Source organism: Ranitomeya variabilis, chromosome 4, assembly GCF_051348905.1.
Source record: "Ranitomeya variabilis isolate aRanVar5 chromosome 4, aRanVar5.hap1, whole genome shotgun sequence".
Lineage (NCBI taxonomy): Eukaryota > Metazoa > Chordata > Amphibia > Anura > Dendrobatidae > Ranitomeya > Ranitomeya variabilis.
In genome coordinates, this window is record NC_135235.1 from 677,941,035 (window position 1) to 677,963,478 (window position 22,444).

The 22,444-nt window shown below is 44.1% G+C and overlaps 3 protein-coding genes across 2 annotated transcripts in view; 2 read left to right on the forward strand and 1 right to left on the reverse strand.

The window, feature by feature from the left end:
* The window catches only part of LOC143766371 (uncharacterized), a 33,339-nt gene extending 24,504 nt beyond the window's left edge, over window positions 1–8,835 (forward strand). Inside the window, exons 2-7 of the mRNA XM_077254017.1 lie at window positions 1,660–1,810; window positions 1,940–2,116; window positions 2,199–2,322; window positions 2,406–2,494; window positions 2,687–2,777; window positions 6,323–8,835. Of these exons, the coding sequence (XP_077110132.1) occupies window positions 1,733–1,810; window positions 1,940–2,116; window positions 2,199–2,322; window positions 2,406–2,494; window positions 2,687–2,777; window positions 6,323–7,260 (1,497 nt within the window). The 5' untranslated portion in view covers window positions 1,660–1,732 and the 3' untranslated portion in view covers window positions 7,261–8,835. The remainder of the gene's footprint in view (window positions 1–1,659; window positions 1,811–1,939; window positions 2,117–2,198; window positions 2,323–2,405; window positions 2,495–2,686; window positions 2,778–6,322) is intronic.
* LOC143766335 (uncharacterized) overlaps window positions 1–22,444 on the reverse strand; it is a 569,027-nt gene that overhangs the window by 154,945 nt on the left and 391,638 nt on the right.
* The window catches only part of LOC143766378 (uncharacterized), a 400,099-nt gene that overhangs the window by 103,186 nt on the left and 274,469 nt on the right, over window positions 1–22,444 (forward strand). The window lies entirely within an intron of this gene.

Below are 22,444 nucleotides of genomic sequence, written 5' to 3' on the forward strand. Positions count from 1 at the left end.
GGGCATCCTTATCAATTTCTTGTTTAAAATACTCCTACCTACTTTTTACTGACTTACTAAAGCACTTTTTTGGTTTTGCATCCTCATTGAGCTTTGAACTTCATAGCCAGGTGTATGCAATCATGAGAAAAGCTACTTAAAGTGGCCACTTGCAAGTTGTTCTCCTGTTTGAATCTCCTCTGACGAGTGGCATCATGGGCTCCTAAAACAACTGTCAAATGATCAGAAAACAAAGATTATTCAACATTGTTGTTCAGGGGAAGGATACAAAAAGCTGTCTCAGAGGTTTAACCTGTCAATTTCCACTGTGAGGAACATAGTAAGGAAATGGAAGAACACAGGTACAGTTCTTGTTAAGGCCAGAAGTGGCAGGCCAAGAAAAACATCAGAAAGGCAGAGAAGAAGAATGGTGAGATCAGTCAAGGACAATCCTCAGACCACCTCCAGAGAGCTGCAGCATCAACTTGCTGCAGATGGTGTCACTGTGCATCGGTCAACTATACAACGCACTTTGCACAAGGAGAAGCTGTATGGGAGAGTGATGCGAAAGAAGCCGTTTCTGCAAGCACGCCACAAGCAGAGTCGGCTGAGGTATGCAAAAGCACATTTGGAGAAGCCAATTTCTTTTTGGAAGAAGGTCCTGTGGACTGATGAAACCAAGATTGAGTTATTTGGTCATACAAAAAGGTGTTATGCATGGCGGCAAAAAAACACAGTGCGTTGTATAGTTGACAGATAGATGCACAGTGACACCATCTGCAGCAAGTTGATGCTGCAGCTCTCTGGAGGTGGTCTGAGGATTGTCCTTGACTGATCTCACCATTCTTCTTCTCTGCCTTTCTGATGTTTTTCTTGGCCTGCCACTTCTGGCCTTAACAAGAACTGTACCTGTGTTCTTCCATTTCCTTACTATGTTCCTCATAGTGGAAATTGACAGGTTAAATCTCTGAGACAGCTTTTTGTATCCTTCCCCTGAACAGCTATGTTGAATAATCTTTGTTTTCAGATCATTTGACAGTTGTTTTGAGGAGCCCATGATGCCACTCTTCAGAGGAGATTCAAACAGGAGAACAACTTGCAAGTGGCCACTTTAAGTAGCTTTTCTCATGATTGCATACACCTGGCTATGAAGTTCAAAGCTCAATGAGGTTACAAAACCAAAAAAAGTGCTTTAGTAAGTCAGTAAAAAGTAGGTAGGAGTATTTAAAACAAGAAAATGATAAGGCTGCCAATAATTATGCACCTGTCAAATTTTGTTTGAATGCAGATTACACATTTTCTGTTAGTGCAATAAACCTCATTTCAAGGCAGAAACATTACTGTGTCCAACAGTTATTAGATATATGAAACTGAAATAGCTGTTGCAAAAAAAACAATTTATAAAATATTAAGCTTAAGATTAATAGGGGTGCCCAAACTTTTTCATATAACTGTATGTAGACGGCTATTAAGACTCCTCCTTTTAGCCTTTTTTGCAAGCTGAACATTCCCAGATTAACCGTTCCTCTAAGGACATAGTTTGCAGTCCACTCACCATCCTGCAAACTCTTCTCTGAACTAGTTCCAGTTTTTCCACTTCCCCTTTTATTGGCTGCAGTAATTATACTATTACACAGAATTTTTTAAGATGTTACATCATGTTATTGTCTTTCTATTCAGGTCTCTACAATATCAAATCCTCTCGGTGAAGATCTTCTATATTCAGATATTTTTTCTGAATTGCCCATCGAGGATGGATATGAAGTGTGAGAAGATTGTGGAGAGAATATTACACCTTACCCTAGAGATTCTCTTCCATCTTACTGGAGAGGTGAGAGATTCTGATGATGTCACATTACATCATTCTTATCTATGAGAATAACGGATGGAAAGAACTGGAGAGGTGAGGACCCTGGAAATGTCTGTAGTGAGATTTATTAATGTGTCTCTCCATAACCAGGATTACACAGTAGTGAAGACCTCTAGTGAGCGCTGTCAGGACCCTGTGTCTGAGGGATGGGGAGGACCCCTGAGCACAATCATGGGACCACTACCTCACCCCCTGATTCATAAGGACATCAATGACCAGAAGATCCTAGATCTCGCCTACAAGATGATTGAGCTGCTGACTGGAGAGGTGACACTGCTGGGAATGCTGGGACGTTATACAGTAATGCTATGAAGGTATCCGGGGATGACGTTGTCATTGTATGTGTCAGGTTCCTATAAGGTGTCAGGATGTCACCATGTACTTCTCCAAGGAGGAGTGGGAATATTTAGAAGGACACAATGATGTGTACAAGGACGTCATAATGGAGGTTCCCCAGCCCCTCACATCACTAGGTAATAGACAGGACTAAATATACATGGCCTATAATTATCTGTATGTAAAGAATGAATTCAGTCTCTGTATGTGTTTCCTCCAGATCTATCCAGTAAGAAGACCACACCAGAGAGCTGTCCCCTTTCACAGGACTGTAAGCAAGAAGATCTTAATGTTCCTCCGGATCATCAGGTAGATGGAGAGAAGGTGTCATGAGATCTCCCCTATGATGTGTAGACAGCTGTGAAGGTCTTGTGCTCAGTCTTCTTTTATCCACCAGTGTTATATGTTTTATTCTTGTGTAATGAGAATGGCAGAGATGGCAGGATTAGAGCTGATCATAGATGTGACTTCACCATCTGACATTTACAATATTTGTTTCAGGATGAAGATCTGACCCATATTAATATTATAGAGACATATGTGAGGGGTGATGAGTGGTGTAAAGAGGAGATTCTTACATATGACTACCCAGGTGAGTAGTGACCACTAAATGCAGAGAAGTCACAGATTCTTCTCTGTCACCGTCTGTGACTGCTTTATCGGTGGTGTAGCGCCGCCATATCACAATTGCTTGATCACCATTTTGCCTCTAGACCACAATATTCTCCTCCATCCGAAAATGTTTAAAATACTTTGTGAAATTGTGAAAGCCCTATTCTATAGAACTTACAACCTGGAGGATCCATCTACCCCCTGGATTAGAAGATGCTGACCCTTACCTGCCCAGATCTGTAAACTACAAAGCCAAATGACTACGTATGTAAAATGTGCTGACAAGTTAGAAAATCACTTAAAGGGAACCTGTCACCAGGTTTGGCTGATAAGAGATACGGCCATCACCTTTCAGGGCTGATATACAGCATTCTATAATTCTGTATATCTGCCCCCAACGTGTTCTGCAAGAGAAGAAAAATAACTTTTATTATACTCACCTGCAGGTCGGTCTGGTCCGATGGGCGTCGCTGGTCTTTGTCCGGCGCCTCCCTTCTTCTTGCGATGCCGCTATCCTCCTTGCTTTGTGTGGATGACGCGTCTCCTTGGCACCGTGCTCCTGTGCAGGCGTACTTCTCTGCTCTGTTGAGTGCAGAGCAAAGTACTGAAGTGCGCAGGTGCCTGGAAAGGTCAAAGAGCCCCGGCGCATGCACGCTGCAGTAAGTTGCTCTGCGCTCGGTGCTGGGGAGACTGTGTCGATGAAAAAGGAATGCGTTATCCATACAAAGCAAGCAGGAGGACGAAGATCGTGAGAAGATGGGAGGCGCCGGACCAAGACCAGCGATGCACAGCTGACCGGACAACCCAGCAGGTGAGTATAATAAAAGTTATTTTTCTTCTCTTGCAGGTTGGGTTGGGGGCAGATATACAGCATTATAGAATGCTGTATATCAGCCCTAAAAGGTGATGGCCGTATCTCTTATCGTCCAAGTCTGGTGACAGGTTCACTTTAAATAAAAATATTATGTTGGCTTCCTAGATCCCTGACATCTTATTGGATGAATCTACCTTGTCTCCCTTCTGTGCTGCTGAATGTGCTCATATGGTCCCTACAAGACCAGGTCCAATCTTTATGGCCAAACTTCACTTTTATGATCGACCACATTAAATGTGTACTGATAACCAAGTGTGAATTTCTGGACAATAACAACAGAGTATCCCTTTATCCTGACTTTTCAATTTCTTTTAAAACTGACTAACTCCAAACAGGATTGTCATGAACTACTTAAAAAACATTACACCTGTCCCATGATATATCTCTTAAGTTGTACGTGGCTGATGGCTGTAATACACATTTATTCACGCCTGCAGGAGATGTGTTGGCATGGCTCAAGCCCTGGTTTCATGGATTCACTTCAAGTCATAAATTACATTATGGTTTTAATCTTAAGGAATTCAGGTTACTGCACAATCTCTCCTGAAATGGGAGCACTTCACTTTCTCTACTCTTCAGGTCAGAACTCCTAGTAGCTCCAATGGTCCACCATAAGTGAGTGCAACTTCGGTTTAGTGTTGGAGTTCTCCCCCAATACTTATGTTGTTGTTGGCGATGTAACATAGAATAAAAAAGTCTTTTTTTAGAAATTAATTTTTTATATAGTTTGTGGTTGGATTGTCCTGACACACTTTTGTGAGTCTCCCTGTTAGGCTTTAAAAAAAAAAAGGTCTCCGTTGCCTCTTCCAAATGCCTGAGATCTCAATTTAGGACATCTCAGCTCTGAATTATTATAAAAAGTTCTCTTTTAAATGTGTAATATTTCTTCTTGAAAGTAATCTGACAGCAAATATTGGCCCTTCCGATAGTTTAGATTGCTAAGAACCACCGAGGTCCATACTCTAATTATCCCAGAGGTTTCACTACTAGTCACTCATTTTTCACTGATGAAGACTGTTGTGTTTGATCATTTCAGTAGATGTGTTATTGTCTATATTCACAGTTATTGACTGAAATAGTTAGTGCCCCAAATACTCTGATTTAACCACTTCCCGCAGCCAGTTTTTGTTCTAATCAGGGCCCATTCTTCAAATCTGACGTGTGTCACTTTATGTGGTGATAACTTTGGAATTCTTCACAAAGGATAATCAGAAACAAATGGACTTTGCTAATTATTTTCCATCTTCTCTTGAATCCGATAATATCCTGTATGCGTTTGTACACTACTGTCTGGTCTTATGGCAGGGTTCAGAAGGGGTTCAGAAGGGAAGGAGTGTGATTTAGCTATTTTATTGTGTATGCAAACTATTCTAGCAAGATGTGCAATGTATTGGGGGCACTGTTCATGGTCACCTGACAGCTCAAAAGATGGCTACCACAAACAGGCTTAGCACTATCTACCCTAGTTTCCAGATCCTAGGGATTACCTTGCTCATCACCCTTTTCACCCTCAACATGGATCTGGACTGAAACAGAGACCCCTAAACTTGGGCAACAGTGTTACCTACTGATTTGTGGCGTGAGATGGGAAGAAGAATAGTCAGATAGCCAGGTCAGAAGCAGAAGGGCAGAGAGAATACAAAATCAGAAGACGCAAGAGTAGTCAGTAAATGGGCCGGGGTCAGAACAGGAAACAAATACACAAGCTGTGAGTGGAGCATAGAGGACTGAACCAGAGGAGAGCAATGCTGTATCTGGAAACTTCCAGCAATATGTTTCAAGCTTTAGTAGGTGTGATGCTTTCCAATTGGCTCAGTAGGGTGCAGATTACTTCAGCTGGACGACACACACATCCATATTGCAAAACTAGATGGTACTACAGGTCCTAGACACCCTAATCTTAGTGGCTAGACAGAGTCTGTGCCACCAAGAGCTTCTGTTTCTGACGTCTCCTCGATTACTAGCGCCTCCTGCAGAATGAATAAGGCGACTCCTGGTGACAGAAGCAGATGTCATGGGAGAAATCCCAGAGGAGATGGGATACACCATTTGCAAAACATGACAAAATGGCTGAAAACCAGAGCAGTAGAAATGACAATAAAGTGTCTCCATTTTAGAAATTATAACCCTCAGTGAATTAATCTGTGGTAGTGACTATTTTGACTCCACAGCCACATTCTGCAAAATAGAACTCGGTGGATGTTGGAGAGTGAAAATTGCACAAGGCTCAGAAGCGAGTTGCAGATTTGACTTTGGGAGAGCAGATATTGCTGGATTGGTTTATGGAATGCCATGTTGCATTTCAAGAGTGTTTAGCCTCTAATGTGGAAACTTCTGTTTTTCCACTGACAGATGATGGACGTGAGTGGGGACTTGCTTTTTGTTATATGAAGTTTTTATTGGTATTATTTTCATTTACGTAACATTGGTGGCTTTTTATTCCGTATTTGGGGGACAGAATAAACACGTAGTTGAACACCACACTCTGCTGGTTCATCCAATGAGGTTTTCAGTTAGGCTGTGAAAGGTCATTGTCTTGGTTGTTAATTCAATATTTTTACGTAACTTGCCATTTTTAAGTATAAATGTCCAAAAATATAAAATTCAAGGATATTTTATTAAAAATTAATAATTGGTTTTATTCTTAGCAGATGACTGTACCAGGAGATCAGAGGGACAGCTGACATCTTCAATTTTTAAATCAGATAATATTGAGAGCCCACAGGATACAGTTGAAATGAATGCCATTACTCCAGATATACCATCATCCTTTCACCTCAAAGATCTTTCATCTGATCCTTTGAAACAGGTCCTGTCTTCTGATTCATTACCAACTGCTAAGGAAAATCAAAGTAATGAAATAAGCATTAAAAACCTAACTGCTCCTAAAGCAAAGAAGACCTTTTCATGTTCAGAATATGAAAACAGTTTTTCCATCGATATGTCTTTTCTTAAACATCAAAAAATTCACACAGCAGAGAATAGATTTTCATGTTCAGAATGTGGAAAATGTTTTAACCAGAAATCAAATTTTGTTAGGCACCAGAGAATTCACACAGGGGAGAAGCCTTTTTCCTGTTCAGAATGTGGGAAATGTTTTAGACAAAAATCAGATTTTGTTAAGCACCACAGAACTCACACAGGGGAAAAGCCTTTTTCATGTTCAGAATGTGGAAAATATTTTAAACAGAAATGGCATCTTGTTAAACACCAAAAAACTCACACAGGGGAGAAGCCATTTTACTGTACAGAATGTGGGAAATGTTTTACAGAGAAATCAACTCTTGTTACGCATCAGCGAACTCACACAGGGGAGAAGCCTTTTTTATGTTCAGAATGTGGGAAATGTTTTAGCCAAAAATCAGATTTGGTTAAGCACCAGAGAACTCACACAGGGGAGAAGCCTTTTGCATGTTCAGACTGTGGGAAATGTTTTAACCAGAAATCATATTTTGTTAAGCACCTGAACAGTCACACAGGACATATGCCATTTTCATGTTTAGAATGTGGTAAATGTTTTATCCAGAAATCCAATTTTGTTAAGCACCAGAGAATTCACACAGGGGAGAAGCCTTTTTCATGTTCTTAATGTGGGAAATGTTTTAACCAGAAATCAACTCTAAATAAATAGCAGAGAAATAATACAGGAGAATGTACAGAATGTTAGAAATGTTTTAACCGAAAATTGTATCTTCTTAAAGGTGTTGTTCAGTACTAGTACAACACTTTGTCATTCCTCATGTTTGGCCTTGATAAAATTAAAGCACTCGCACTCTCCTCCGTGATGGAGGCATTCCAGCAGTGTTGGGACTCGCATTCCCGAGGCTCACATGAGGTTGAAACATCACACGAGCCCTGTTCCCAATTAGTGGTGGCTTTACTGTCCTTGCCTTCAGATTTATTGAACATCAACAGTAAGGCAGTGCTACTGCTGCTCTCTGACTTCATCTTCAAGTTGTCAAAATACAGGGATAGTGACGCCAGCACTGATTGTGTGCAAGGCTTACATGGCAAAACAATGTCCCGTAAGCCTGGGGAACGCAAGTACTGACATCTCTGGAATTGCACCAGCAGTGTGGAAGGCTTTTATAAGTGTTTTTATTTTAACTGAGCCAAACATGAGGAATGAGAAAATCCCACTGAAAAATGTATATTTTTCTGACCATCGAAAATAACTCAGACAGCGAGAAAATGTTATTTAAAAATTGTACAAAAACATATAACAGACAGTCATAGTAAAAGAGAAAGGGATATTACTTTAGAACTTACTGTATTTGTTGGACCATAAGACACTTTTAGAAAGACAAAATCTTGCTCATAAGTGAGTACGTCTTATAGACTAGAGGCAGCTTCCTGTGACAGAGAACACTGAGACAGTGTCCTTCCTGATCCCTGAAAGAACTGCTCTCGCTTTCCTCCAGCCCCAGACTTATCTAACTGATTGGTGCAGAACAGGAGAGAAAGATACTGGAACCTGCACAGAGGCTGCACTTCCTGAGTGAGCAGCTTGAAGGACCTTCCAGCCGACTAGCTCAGGGACCTTTCAGCCGACTAGCTCAGGGACCTTTCAGATCATGTAATCAATCACATGACCTGTAAGGAACTGCAAAATTAGGTTATAATATATATGAGCATATGTAGTAGAGCTGTGTGTGTATGTAAATATGCATATGTAGCAGAGATGTGTGTGTATTTAAATATGGATATGTAGCAGAGCTGTTGTATGCATATGTGTACGCTGTAGAGTGTTCATTAATATTTGTGCTGTGAAGCTATATGTGAATAAAACACTTCGTGCAGAGAAACACTAACAATAGATTTATTACTTCCGTATTCTACCCTAGTGCATTGAAATTTGTAATATTCACCACTCCACTTTACACCATTAGGTAAAAATTTGATTAGTAGATTTTTTTTTTTTTTTTTTTGCTGGCTAAACCTTGGATGCATCTTATGGTTAGTTGTGATTTTATAGTCCGAAGATACCATATATTAGAATTAAAATATATGCCAAGCTAGATATGATAAGCTAGATATATGTCCTTGCACCTGTCATGGTGGGTGTGGGTATTTAAGACAGGTAACACCTGGGGGTGGGTATTTAAGGCAGGTAGCACTTAAAGGGGGTATTCCCAAGATCCTATCCCAAAATGTATTCGGTATAATAATAATATTAGCAAATGCCTCCAATTAGAAAGTTGTTGTTCGTTTTTTTTTTTTAATTCACTGTCTCTTTCCTCATGTGAAGACATTGCAGGACCTTAGGTATCCATGGTTATGACCACTAGCAAGGGAAAGACCAAATTAAATTTAAAACAAAAATTCTTATCCTACAAACAAAGAAGGAAAAAAAAGGGACAAAACATATAGTAATCACCACTGCTGTAATGCCTAGAAAGAAAACATCTCCTTTTGAAGCTTCTAACCATGCAATCATAATTATTGCTCATGGGATAAACAGGGATCATATCTCTCGAAATCCTCTTTATTAAATCAAGCCCAATCTATATGTTACTAATTCCCTCGGTGGGAGCCCTGGTTCATCCATCCAGGCAGCCCAAAGCTGTTCAAATTTATTAATATTGCCTCTTTTTTTTTTACACAATTTTTTCCAAATTTATAAACCAGTTTATTTTGTTGATATATTCCTTTTTTGTTAGGTTCTTAGTATCCAACCAGTGTTGCGCTATTAGTTTCCTTGCTAAATAAGACATTCGTGCTCAGTTGTCTGTAGATCTTCCACATACCCCAGAACCATAGCTCCCAACTGTCCCTCATTCTGCGGGACTGTCCCAGTTTTGAGCCTTTGCCCCGCACTCCCGCACGGGACACTCTGCTTCCCGCAGACAGCAGGAGAAGCAGCCGACACATCCCCTTGTGTTAAGCCATGCCCCTTACCCTTCCGTATGCGATGTATCAGCCGGTCATCCCTGCACCCACAGAGCCTTACACCACATATTGGCTGCTCTGTGCGCACAGGACCTGTAATGAGGTTACAGGAGAGGAGGAGTCAGGGGTCACATGATCGGGACCTCCGTGGATTGCAGGACTCAGCTGTGCTGGTTGCCAACTTGCCACATGGTGCTGCTGGATGAGGTAAGTAAGCTGCCTTGTGTGGGGTCAGGAGGTGTACAGTGTGGATGTAGCAGAGCCATGTCTGTGTATGAGGTGTATGGAGCGGAGCCATGTGTGTATGAGGTGTATGGAGCGGAGCTGAATGTGTACGAGGTGTACGGAGTGGAGCTGAATGTGTACGAGGTGTACGGAGTGGAGCCACGTGTGTATGTGGTGTATGGAGCGGAGCTGAATGTGTACGAGGTGTATGGAGCGGAGCTGAATGTGTACGAGGTGTACAGAGCGGAGCCGTGTGTGTATGAGGTGTATGGAGTGGAGCCATGTGTACGGAGCGGAGCCATGTGTGCAAAGTGTACAGAGCGCAGCCACATGTGTAGGAGTAGCTATGTGTGGCCATTATATGGTACGAAGTATCATGTGCGGCCAATATACAGTATGGAGCATCATGTGCGGTCATTATACAGTATAGAGCATAATGTGCAGTCATTATACAGTATGGAGCATCATGTGTGGCCATTATACAGAATGGAGCATCATGTGTGGCCATTATACAGTATGGAGCATCATGTGTGACCATTACACAGTATGGAGCATCATGTGTGGCCATTATACAGTATGGAGCATCATGTGGGGCCATTATACAGTATGGAGCATCAAGTGCGGTCATTATACAGTATGACCCACCATATGTTTAACCTGCATCTCACACTTAGACATACTTTCAGATGTTATGACATTAAGCAGCATTTAATGGCATGATGACCAAATGACACTCATAGAAAACCTGTTTAACACAAAAAGAAAAGCAAAAAATACAGTGATACTATGTGAACTTGTATCACACTTTAGAGAACAAAATTTGGGGAACCTGTCCTCCAGTGAACAATACATGTTGATTGCATGTTTTCATTGCCGCTCCAGCAACTGGCAATGTAAAACCTCCGGACCTCCGGACTCCTCCTGTTCAAGGTGCAAATACAATACCAGACCTCATTTCAGAAGATTATAAATTCAAACTCGAACAAGAAAAAAAAAATGGAACCATAAATAACCTTTTGTAGATAAGGAACCTTTTGTTGATCCAGCCAGTCCATGGTATTTTTCGGATAGTCAAAAAACTGAACTGATCCCAACGCTGCCACCCACAGATTAGCTGAGAATAGCATAGAGTATTGGACTTCTGCTGCCTTTAGACGCCTCTTGACATTAAAGAATTGAAGCCTATTTTTTGGACTTCCGCTGAATAATCTGGATAGAAGGATATCTTCTGGCCGTCGATAGTAATATCCGGGTTATTTCTGGCTGAGCGAAGAATAGCATCTCTGTCTCTGTAATGTAGCAATTTTATTAGAACAGCTCTGGGATGTGCGCCTGGCTGCATAGGACAAGTTGGGACTCTGTGAGCCCGTTCCACTGCATAGAGTGAGGACAATGTGTCTGACCGAAACACTTTCTGAAGCCAGACCTCAAAGTATTCTGTGGGATTCCCACTCTCTTTTCCGGAACGCCCACCAGCCCAAAGTTGTTTCTCCTTTAATGATTTTCCAGGTCATTGGTTTTTGCAAGCAGATAGGCTATCTGATTAACATGTCATCTCATATCTTTAGTGAGGTCTGGCAGTTTGTCCTCTAGATCGCTGACTCTATTTTCTAATTCCACTATTCTCTCATTTACCTTCCTTAAATCTTGTCTCATCAAGGAGAATTCCTCTTTAAGTGTCCCCACTTGCAGACTGAGGGAAGAGAAAGACGAGTTACAATTTGTAATAGCTTTAAAGACTTCACCCAGCGTGGGCTCCTTGTCTACCGGAAGACTCTGTTCCTGATTAGATGTCTGTTCCTGAGTCAATCTGGGAGGTGTATTACTATTTGTAGTCTCCCCTTCCTCGAAATTAATTCCTTTTCCCCGGTCAGGGGAGGTCCTTGCACAGCCGGATTCTATATTTCCTGCAGATCTAGCTAAATGTGCAAGTTGTGCCACTGCACTCTGTGCTGACACTCTTCCTCCTCCTGTATGAGTGTTTTGTGTCAGGCCGCTGGAGGAGTTACAGTGATCTCAGTGTGCTGTTCCATGTATGTTGTTAGATTTTACTCTGCTGCCATCCAATGGCCTTTTTCCGTATGGCAGCTTGTTATTCATTAATTCTTGTGGGCATGTCTTTCACTTCCGGTTCAGGGGTCAAGTCTTCTCTTCCTCTGGCAGCCATTTCATTTTCAGTTTACTTGCTGTTGTGAGAGGACACGCTTGAACCGGGTTTAGGAAGGCATCAGTCTTTCGACCTCTTGCTGTTCACTCTTGCTGCTCACACTTGCAGTCATACTTGGTGCTACATCTTACTGTACCTCATCTACACCTGCATTTCTGGAGAAAGTACTGTATTACCAGTTATACGCTGTATGTCCAGATTTCAAAAAAACAAGTCTGGATTGCACAATCCTTGGTGTGCATCATCTCTCCGGACGCTGGACAGCATTGGTCCTGTCTGCCTCACATCGAGGAAATCTGAAGGTACGAAATCTCTCACAACGCTTATTAATCAACCACACCTCCATTCGCCTCATGTGGGGACAGAACACTCAGTCACCATCACCCAGTATCTCTTTCCCCGTCCATGCCGTGCCACCAGTCATATTGCTTTACCCCAAGTAATATTCTCTTCACTAATGATAGACACCAGGCAATCTAACCGCCAAGCACAGCACCCTTTTTAGTGCCTCAGTTACTCAGCAGCCCCACAAGTTGAAGTTACCAGGTGACCCGTGGTCAGTCCAGCACCTCCAGCAACTCACAAGTGAAAGTGTCTGATATCCGCTCACAATGTCCCGAGGTAATATATCCTAGATTAGTAATTATGTGTTAATCACCGATCCTCACCTCCACTACCCATTAGCATTAGGCAAATTTCTTACGAAGGCTGGAAACCCTGTACCGGGGACCTCATTGATTAACTTGAATCTGCTATTTTAGAATATTATGAGTCCAGAAAATGAAATGATTTTTGGCTGAAGCAATGGTTTCTAGACTCTAACATGGCTGTAAGGATTATTCCCTCCTCCGGTAGGTGCTCTACAACAAGGTCAAGTCCGTAATGTCACTTTTGATGTTACACTAAGAATAAGAAACAGCGTATCTGTAAAGTCCACTGTATAGCTTGACAAAGACTCTTGACAAAGACTCTTGACAAAGACTCTTGCTTTGACTGTAATTTTAGAATCAGTCACTAGGTGGAGGTAGAGCCACAGTAAACAATTTCTTTTTAGAGATAATGGTGTAAGTACATAAAACAGCACCTGGATGTCAGTAGAGAGCACATGAGAGTCTCTTGTAATAGCAAGAGAATTCTTCACTATAATGGTGGCATCTCTTTCAGTAATAGTCCCTGGTGTTCTCCGACCCCCCCCCCCCCCCCGCACTGAGAAAGGGCTCAAGCAAAACCACAGGGTCGGGGGATGGTATCATTGCTTTAAGGGAAAAGGAGCGAAAGAGCAGGAGACTGATGGCAGTCCTCATAGTCACTCAGTTATCTGCAGTGCCACTGTACTGTGCTCAGGCAGGGGGGAGGAAAAATGGCTGCAGTCTGCGGGAGTGTTCATTTTCCTCACTCACCAGGAAATCCCCACTGCTCTTCAATACTGGTGGCTCCAGATCTCCAGGTGTCTGTCAAGCCACCTCCGCAGTCTCCCATTTATATTACTTTTGAAATTTATAGATATGATAATTGATAATAGTGTTATGGCTGAAAGGATTCGGTGGGAATTTGTGACAAGCTGGTCTAAGGGCTGTGTAATAGCTGTCTGTAGTCTGCAGCCTACTCACCCTAAACTACATTTCTAAATGGAGGTATTTGCTAATATTTGTATTATACCTACCACATATTGGGGTAGGAACTTGGAGATGGGAATACCCCTTTAACTGCTCGATACACAAGGACCTGTTGAAGCACCAGTAAGTGAGAAACGAATGTCATTCCTGCAAGCATTCCATTCACCCCTTGTGAGGCTGTGACTAGTGTTACATGTAGGGGTCGCTGTATGTGCCCCCCAGGATGTGCATGAAGGCGTATTGAGGCCATGGGAGTGCATTGCAGTCACAGGTGTAGCTGTGATTGCAATGCAGAATAAAAGTGAGTATTAGTCCTGAACAAGTGATTTTTGTCCAGGGCAGATTTAAGAAAACCTGCTGGGCTTTTGTGTTTTGAAACAAACTACAGGATGGTAGTCGTGCAGTCTGTTTCATTCCTGGCCGGGTTTTCCATGTGGCCAAAGGCCACAGATTCAAGTAAAAAAAAACCCTGCAGTATAGGGTTTGGGTGTGTCAGGTTTAGTGTCAGTCTGGTGTTTTCAGGAGTACAGAGCAGTTGGCTATTCAGAGCTCCACCTGTGTGAGGCAACACAGGCAAGCAGAGCCAAACAGCCAAGGGAGCTGAGAGGCCCGGCACCCGAAGCGTGTACGGCGGTGTAGTTGCCCACTGCAGTGAGTCTCAGAAGTGGACTGGCGTGTGTATCAGCTGAAATCTGGAGGATACTTTTACTGGCTGCGATCCGGATGATATCGTGTGCTGTGTACTTTATGTGAGTTGAGCATTAAAGAAAGACTTGTTTTGAACTTTCCTGAGTCACTGCCTCATCACTGCACAGTGTGCTACCGCTGCACTACATATGGTGGAGAATGCGGGCAGTGTGAACTGAGGCATACCCCAAAGCTTGCTGCATGTGTCATGGTTTGTCTGGTTCTGTTCTTCTAGGGTTAATTCCAGAAGGCTTACCTGGACCTCTTTCGGGAGGATGCCCTGGACTATGAGAAGCTGAGAGGTGAGATCCTTGCCCAACTGTGGGTTAATACCTATGTGCGGGTGTACCAGTGGTCCTTTGTGGAGTCTCGTCCTGCCAGGGGTCAGGCATATGACTTGCTGCAGGTGGTAAAAAAAATGGCTCCAGCCTGAGACCTTAACCCCGTTCCAAACGGTAGAGAGTGTGGTGGTCGACCGGCTGGTGAGGGCTCTGCCAGCAGCATTGGATGGGACAAGGGGACCCAGGCACTCTGGACCAGGTGGTCGGATTGGTTGAGCGGTTTACAGCCACTCAGGACTATATACAGGACACTGCCCCACTTCGGTTGTCACGTAAGGCCCTCCCAGCCCAGGAGCCGGGGAAAAGTCCACAAACCTCTGTTGGGGCTAACCAGGACTGGGCCTGAGATGAGGGGGTAACCCGAAGTGAAGGTGACAAAAGTCCCGTATTCCCTAAATTGGCCCCAAGTTATAGTCATGCCGCAGCAATCAAGTGTTGGCGGTGCCAAGGGCCCGGATATTTGGTGGCCAACTGCCCCCTGATATTGGAACCAATGGACTGTGGGTATATTTGCCGTATGTCTATGTATGCCCAGCCAGTCTGTACCGCCACTACAGGCATGGCTGACAGCGAACCTCAGCTGTGCCAGGTACTTGTCAATGGGTACCAAATGGAAGCTCTCCTGGACTTTCGTCCATGGTTGCCTTGTTGCCGGGGACAACCCCAAAGGACAGAAAGTAGAGGTGATGGTATCCATGGGGAAATCCGAGAATACCCGACTGTGGAGGTAAATTTTTTCCACACCATGTGGGGACTTTCAACATGTGGTGAAGACCCTTCCATGTGGGACTGTGTTGGGAAGAGATTTGCCCCTGTTCTGGTCCCTGTGGGAGACCAGGGTCATCCCACTCAAGGTAAATGTTGTTCCAGGCATTGAACCCGAAGATTCCAAGTCATGGATACCTGCCATAGAGGTTGCCAACCTAGGGACAGAGTATAACCCCGATAGGTTCCCTCTAGAGGTTGTGGCAGGAGAGGTTGTGGAAACCCCACTGAATCCTGAGCTGGATGTATCCCCTGGTAAGCTCAGGACAGCTCAGTTACAGGGTCCCACGCAGAGACGCATGTTGTGAATTCTGTTTGTGGGCTCCCCCGGTGGTGTTTTATGGTAGTGCCACTTATTTGCCTTCTTCTATCCTTGATCACCTGTTGACACCCATTAGGGGAGTTTCCTATTTAAGGCTGCTTGGCTGCTGGTCCGATGCCGGCCAACAATGTATCAGTAGCATTCTGTTGCATTCTCCTGCCTCAAGATCCTGTTCAGCTAAGTTGAATTTTGTTTCTAGTTAATGCTATTTTTGTCCAGCTATTTGCAATGTGACTCTCTGTAGCTGGAAGCTCTCGTGGACTGAAATTGCCACTCCAGTGGCATGAGTTGTCACTGGAGTTTTAGGGCACCTTTCCACTTGCGAGAAACTCGTCCGTATCTCGCATGTGGAAACCAAGCTGTGGAGCCGGCACTCCAGAGCGGAGCGTGCAGCTCCATGTGTTCCTACGCGGCCGCACAGCTCCGCTCCAAAGTGTCGGCGCCAGAGCTTGGTTTCCACATGCGAGATACGGACGAGTTTCTCGCAAGTGGAAAGGTGCCCTTAAAGTAATTTCAGGATGGTGTTTTTGAGTAGTGTTTTGAAGTTGACCGTGAAGTGACTCTTTCCTGTACTTCTGCTATCTAGTAAGCGGACCTCACTGTGCTAAATCTGCTGTTCATCCTACGTATGTCTTTTCCTCTTGACTCACCGTCAATATCTGTGGGAGGCTGCTATCTCCTTTTGGGGTTCATCTCTGGAGGTAAGGCAGGCCTGTATATTCCTCTGATAGGGGTAGTTAGATCTCCGGCTGGCGCGTGGTGTCTAGGGCATCGTAGGAAACACTCCCCGGCTACTTCCAGTGTTGTGTCAGGTTCAGGTCACGGTCACTTTAGTTCCCATCACCCGAGAGCTAGTCCGTTGTTATTTTGATTTCCCTGCCATTGGGAAAATCATAACAGTTTGGCCGGCCCACATGTGTTAAAACTATGCACTAAAGCAGGAAAGGATATGAAAAGGTTTTTTTTTCCTTCTGTGTTTGGAAAGTGCACCTTAGTGCTTATTTGTACTCCTTGCTTAAACTGCAGTCTTCAGCCTTTTTTTTTTTTTTCCTCTCCTCTTAATCTCTGAATGGCTTTGGTTACACCTGTTTGAATCATGGATCCACAGAGTTTGGTTGCAGGTCTGAATAACCTGGCTACAAAGGTCCAGAACTTACAAGATTTTGTTATACGTGCTCCAATGTCTGAACCTAAGATCCCTATGCCTGAATTTTTTACCGGAGACAGATCCCGTTTTTTGAATTTCAGAGAGAATTGTAAATTGTTTTTGTCTCTGAAATCTCACTCTGCTGGTGATCCTGCGCAACAGGTTAAAATTGTTATTTCTCTATTGCGGGGTGACCCACAAAGTTGGGCATTTGCATTGTCGCCAGGGGATCCTGCGTTATTAAATGTAAAGACAAAAGAAAAAATCCAGCTCACCATAGTTGTAGTCCCTGGAGGCTCGGAGCACGGAAACACTGTGTCAAGGCGTGAGGAATGCAGGAAATAGAAAAAAATCCAGCTCGACGAGGTGGTGAAAAAGCAAAGTCTTGGTACTTTATTCACTTCATATCAAAAAATAGAGGATAAAACAACAGCACAATATAATTAAAAACACTATCTACGCGTTTCTGGTGACATAGCACCCTTAGTCATGAACTAAGTTAATAACATGAGTTATTAAATGTAGATGCGTTTTTTCTGGCTTTGGGGTTGCTTTATGAAGAACCTAATTTAGAGATTTTGGCTGAGAAAGCCTTGATAGCTCTTTCCCAAGGGCAAGATGAAGCTGAGATATACTGCCAAAAATTTCGTAAATGGTCGGTGCTTACTAAATGGAATGAGTGCGCTCTAGCAGCTAATTTCAGAGAAGGTCTCTCTGATGCCGTGAAGGATGTCATGGTGGGGTTCCCTGTGCCTACAGGTCTGAATGATGCCATGAAATTGGCTATCCAGATTGATCGGCGTTTACGGGAGCGCAAATCTGTGCACCATATGGCGGTATCTTCTGAGCAAAAATCTGTGCACCATATGGCGGTATCTTTTGAGCAAAAACCTGTGCACCATATGGCGGTATCTTCTGAGCAAAAACCTGTGCACCATATGGCGGTATCTTCTGAGCAAAAACCTGTGCATCATTTGGCGGTGACCTCTGAAAAGGCACCAGAGCATATGCAATGCGATAGTGTATTGTCTAGAGGCGAACGACAGAATTACAGGCGCAAAAATGGGTTGTGCTTCTATTGTGGAGATCCAGCTCATGTTATATCAGCATGCTCTAAACGCATAAAGAAGGTTGATAAAAAGGTTGATAAATCTTTTTCTATGGGTACCTTGCAGTCTAAATTTCTTTTGTCCGTGACATTGATTTGTACTTTATCATCTGTTACTGTGGATGCTTATGTGGATTCTGGCGCCGCTCTGAGTCTCATGGATTGGTCCTTTGCCAAGCGTTGTGGGTTTGATTTAGAGCCTCTGGAGGTTTCTATTCCCTTAAAGGGTATTGATTCTACACCTTTGGCTAGCAATAAACCACAATATTGGACACAAGTGACTATGCATCTTTCCCCAGACCATCAGGAGATTATTCGTTTCTTTGTGTTATATAATCTACATGACGTATTAGTACTTGGATTACCATGGTTACAAATTCATAATCCAGTCTTGGACTGGAGATCAATGTCTGTGCTGAGCTGGGGATGTCGGGGGATTCATGGGGATGCACCTTTGGTTCCCATTTCTTCATCTACTCCCTCTGAGATCCCAGCATTTCTGTCAGATTTTTATGATGTCTTTCAGGAGCCTAAAACTGATTCTCTCCCCCCTCACAGAGAGTGTGACTGCGCTATTGAGTTGATTCCCGGTAGTAAATTTCCTAAGGGTCGCTTGTTTAATTTGTCTGTACCTGAACATACTGCTATGCGGGAGTATATCAGAGAATCTTTGGAAAAGGGTCATATTCGCCCCTCTTTGTCTCCACTGGGGGCAGGGTTTTTCTTTGTGGGTAAAAAGGATGGTTCATTGAGACCTTGTATCGACTATCGACTTCTGAATAAGATTACAGTTAAATACCAGTACCCGTTACCTTTACTGACTGATCTTTTTGCTCGCATAAAGGGGGCGAAGTGGTTCACTAAGATCGATCTACGTGGTGCGTATAATTTGGTGCGGATTAAGCAGGGGGATGAGTGGAAGACCGCATTTAATACGCCTGAAGGCCATTTTGAGTATTTGGTAATGCCTTTCGGTCTCGCGAATGCCCCTTCCGTTTTTCAGTCCTTTATGCACGATATTTTCCGTGAATATCTGGATAAATTTATGATATGATATTTTGATTTTTTCGGAGGACTGGGAATCTCATGTTCAACAGGTCAGGAGAGTTTTTCAGGTTTTACGAGCTAATTCTCTATTTGTGAAGGGCTCAAAGTGTATTTTTGGGGTTCAGAGAATTTCCTTTTTGGGATATATTTTTTCCCCTTCATCTATGGAGATGGACCCTGTTAAGGTTCAGGCTATTTGTGATTGGATACAACCTACTTCTCTAAAGAGTCTTCAGAAATTCTTGGGATTTGCTAATTTCTATCGCCGATTCATAGCGGGTTTTTCTGCCATTGCTAAACCTTTGACTGATTTGACCAAGAAGGGTGCTGATGTTGCTAATTGGTCCTCTGCGGCTGTGGAGGCCTTTCGGGAGCTTAAGCGCCGCTTTTCTTCTGCTCCTGTGTTGCGCCAGCCTGATGTTTCGCTCCCGTTCCAGGTTGAAGTAGATGCTTCCGAGATCGGAGCAGGTGCAGTTTTGTCGCAGAAAGGTCCTGACTGCTCAGTGATGAGACCATGTGCGTTTTTCTCTCGAAAGTTTTCGCCCGCTGAGCGAAATTATGATGTTGGAAATCGGGAGCTCTTGGCCATGAAGTGGGCATTTGAGGAGTGGCGTCATTGGCTTGAGGGTGCTAGACACCAGGTGGTGGTCTTGACTGACCACAAAAATCTAATTTATCTTGAGTCAGCCAGGCGTCTGAATCCTAGACAGGCGCGCTGGTCGTTGTTTTTCTCTCGATTTAACTTTGTGGTTTCATATCTGCCTGGGTCTAAGAATGTGAGGGCGGATGCCCTCTCTAGGAGTTTTGAGCCTGACTCGCCTGGTGATTCCGAACCTACTGGCATCCTGAAGGATGGGGTGATATTGTCAGCTGTCTCCCCAGACCTGCGGCGCTCTTTGCAGGAGTTTCAGGTGGATAGGCCTGATCGCTGTCCGCCTGGTAGACTGTTTGTCCCTGATGACTGGACCAGTAGAGTTATTTCGGAGGTTCACTCTTCCGCGTTGGCAGGTCATCCTGGAATTTTTGGCACCAGGGATCTGGTGTCTAGGTCCTTCTGGTGGCCTTCCTTGTCTCGAGATGTACGTATTTTTGTGCAGTCTTGTGATGTTTGTGCTCGGGCTAAGCCCTGCTGTTCCCGGGCCAGCGGGTTGTTGTTGCCCTTGCCTATTCCTAAGAGGCCTTGGACGCACATCTCTATGGACTTTATTTCTGACCTTCCTGTTTCTCGTAGGATGTCCGTCATCTGGGTGGTGTGTGACCGTTTTTCCAAGATGGTTCACTTGGTACCTTTGCCCAAATTGCCCTCCTCCTCTGAGCTGGTCCCTCTATTTTTTCAGAATGTTGTGCGTTTGCATGGTATTCCTGAGAATATAGTGTCTGACAGGGGTACTCAGTTTGTGTCTAGATTTTGGCGGGCGTTCTGTGCCAGGATGGGCATCGACTTGTCTTTTTCGTCTGCATTCCATCCTCAGACTAATGGCCAGACTGAGCGTACTAATCAGACCTTGGAGACTTACTTGAGGTGTTTTGTGTCCGCTGATCAGGACGATTGGCTTGATTTTTTGCCATTGGCAGAGTTTGCCCTTAACAATCGGGCCAGTTCTGCCACTTTGGTTTCTCCATTTTTTTGTAATTCAGGGTTTCACCCTCGCTTTTCGTCCGGTCAATTGGAGTCTTCGGATTGTCCTGGAGTAGATGCTGTGGTTGATAGAATGCATCAGATTTGGGGACAGGTTGTGGACAATCTGAAGTTGTCCCAGGAGAAGACTCAACAGTTCACTAATCGTCATCGGCGTGTCGGTCCTCGTCTTTGTGTTGGGGACCTGGTTTGGTTGTCTTCTCGATTTGTTCCTATGAAGGTCTCGTCTCCTAAGTTTAAGCCTCGGTTTATCGGCCCTTATAGGATTCTGGAGGTTCTCAATCCTGTGTCCTTTCGTTTGGACCTCCCAGCATCTTTTACTATTCATAATGTTTTTCATCGGTCATTGTTGCGGAGGTATGAGGTGCCGGTTGTTCCGTCTGCTGATCCTCCTGCTCCTGTGCTGGTTGAGGGTGAGTTGGAGTATGTGGTGGAAAAGATCTTGGACTCCCGTGTTTCCAGACGGAAACTTCAGTATCTGGTTAAGTGGAAAGGCTATGGTCAGGAGGATAATTCTTGGGTGACAGCATCTGATGTTCATGCTCCTGATTTGGTTCGTGCATTTCATAGTGCTCATCCAGATCGCCCTGGTGGTTCTGGTGAGGGTTCGGTGCCCCCTCCTTAAGGGGGGGGTACTGTTGTGAATTCTGTTTGTGGGCTCCCCCGGTGGTGTTTTATGGTAGTGCCACTTATTTGCCTTCTTCTATCCTTGATCACCTGTTGACACCCATTAGGGGAGTTTCCTATTTAAGGCTGCTTGGCTGCTGGTCCGATGCCGGCCAACAATGTATCAGTAGCATTCTGTTGCATTCTCCTGCCTCAAGATCCTGTTCAGCTAAGTTGAATTTTGTTTCTAGTTAATGCTATTTTTGTCCAGCTATTTGCAATGTGACTCTCTGTAGCTGGAAGCTCTCGTGGACTGAAATTGCCACTCCAGTGGCATGAGTTGTCACTGGAGTTTTAAAGTAATTTCAGGATGGTGTTTTTGAGTAGTGTTTTGAAGTTGACCGTGAAGTGACTCTTTCCTGTACTTCTGCTATCTAGTAAGCGGACCTCACTGTGCTAAATCTGCTGTTCATCCTACGTATGTCTTTTCCTCTTGACTCACCGTCAATATCTGTGGGGGGCTGCTATCTCCTTTTGGGGTTCATCTCTGGAGGTAAGGCAGGCCTGTATATTCCTCTGATAGGGGTAGTTAGATCTCCGGCTGGCGCGTGGTGTCTAGGGCATCGTAGGAAACACTCCCCGGCTACTTCCAGTGTTGTGTCAGGTTCAGGTCACGGTCACTTTAGTTCCCATCACCCGAGAGCTAGTCCGTTGTTATTTTGATTTCCCTGCCATTGGGAAAATCATAACAGACGCAGGTTTAAAAAAAATGCGCGAATAAAAAGAAATCCGGGCGGAAGCGGGAGTGTGTGTGGTTGCAGAGGCGACTAGGGATGTACGCACGAGAAACCCTCTGGCACCGGCCAAGGATGTGGCCTTAGGTCAGGGTAAAATGGATAGAGCTGTCGATAGACAGCAGCATTGGGAGGTTCGGGTTCGGGTGTGACGTGGTACGGATGTATGCCCGGAGTTGTCAGGGCGGACCTTGACGTTTCGCCATGATATAGTCACTGAGGCATGGATAAAGTTATGGAGGAAATGGTACCAAGTGCCCGAAGGCAGATAGTTAGGTTATGGGATGAGCTGCGGGGTTAATGAACCCCAAATAAACAAGGTCGAGACCACCCAAAGTTGGCCCAAATCTACTGCAAGGATTGCAGGAGCAGGGGGAGCAGTGTATTGGCTTTGCACATAGTCTCTAGTACGCTTAAGAG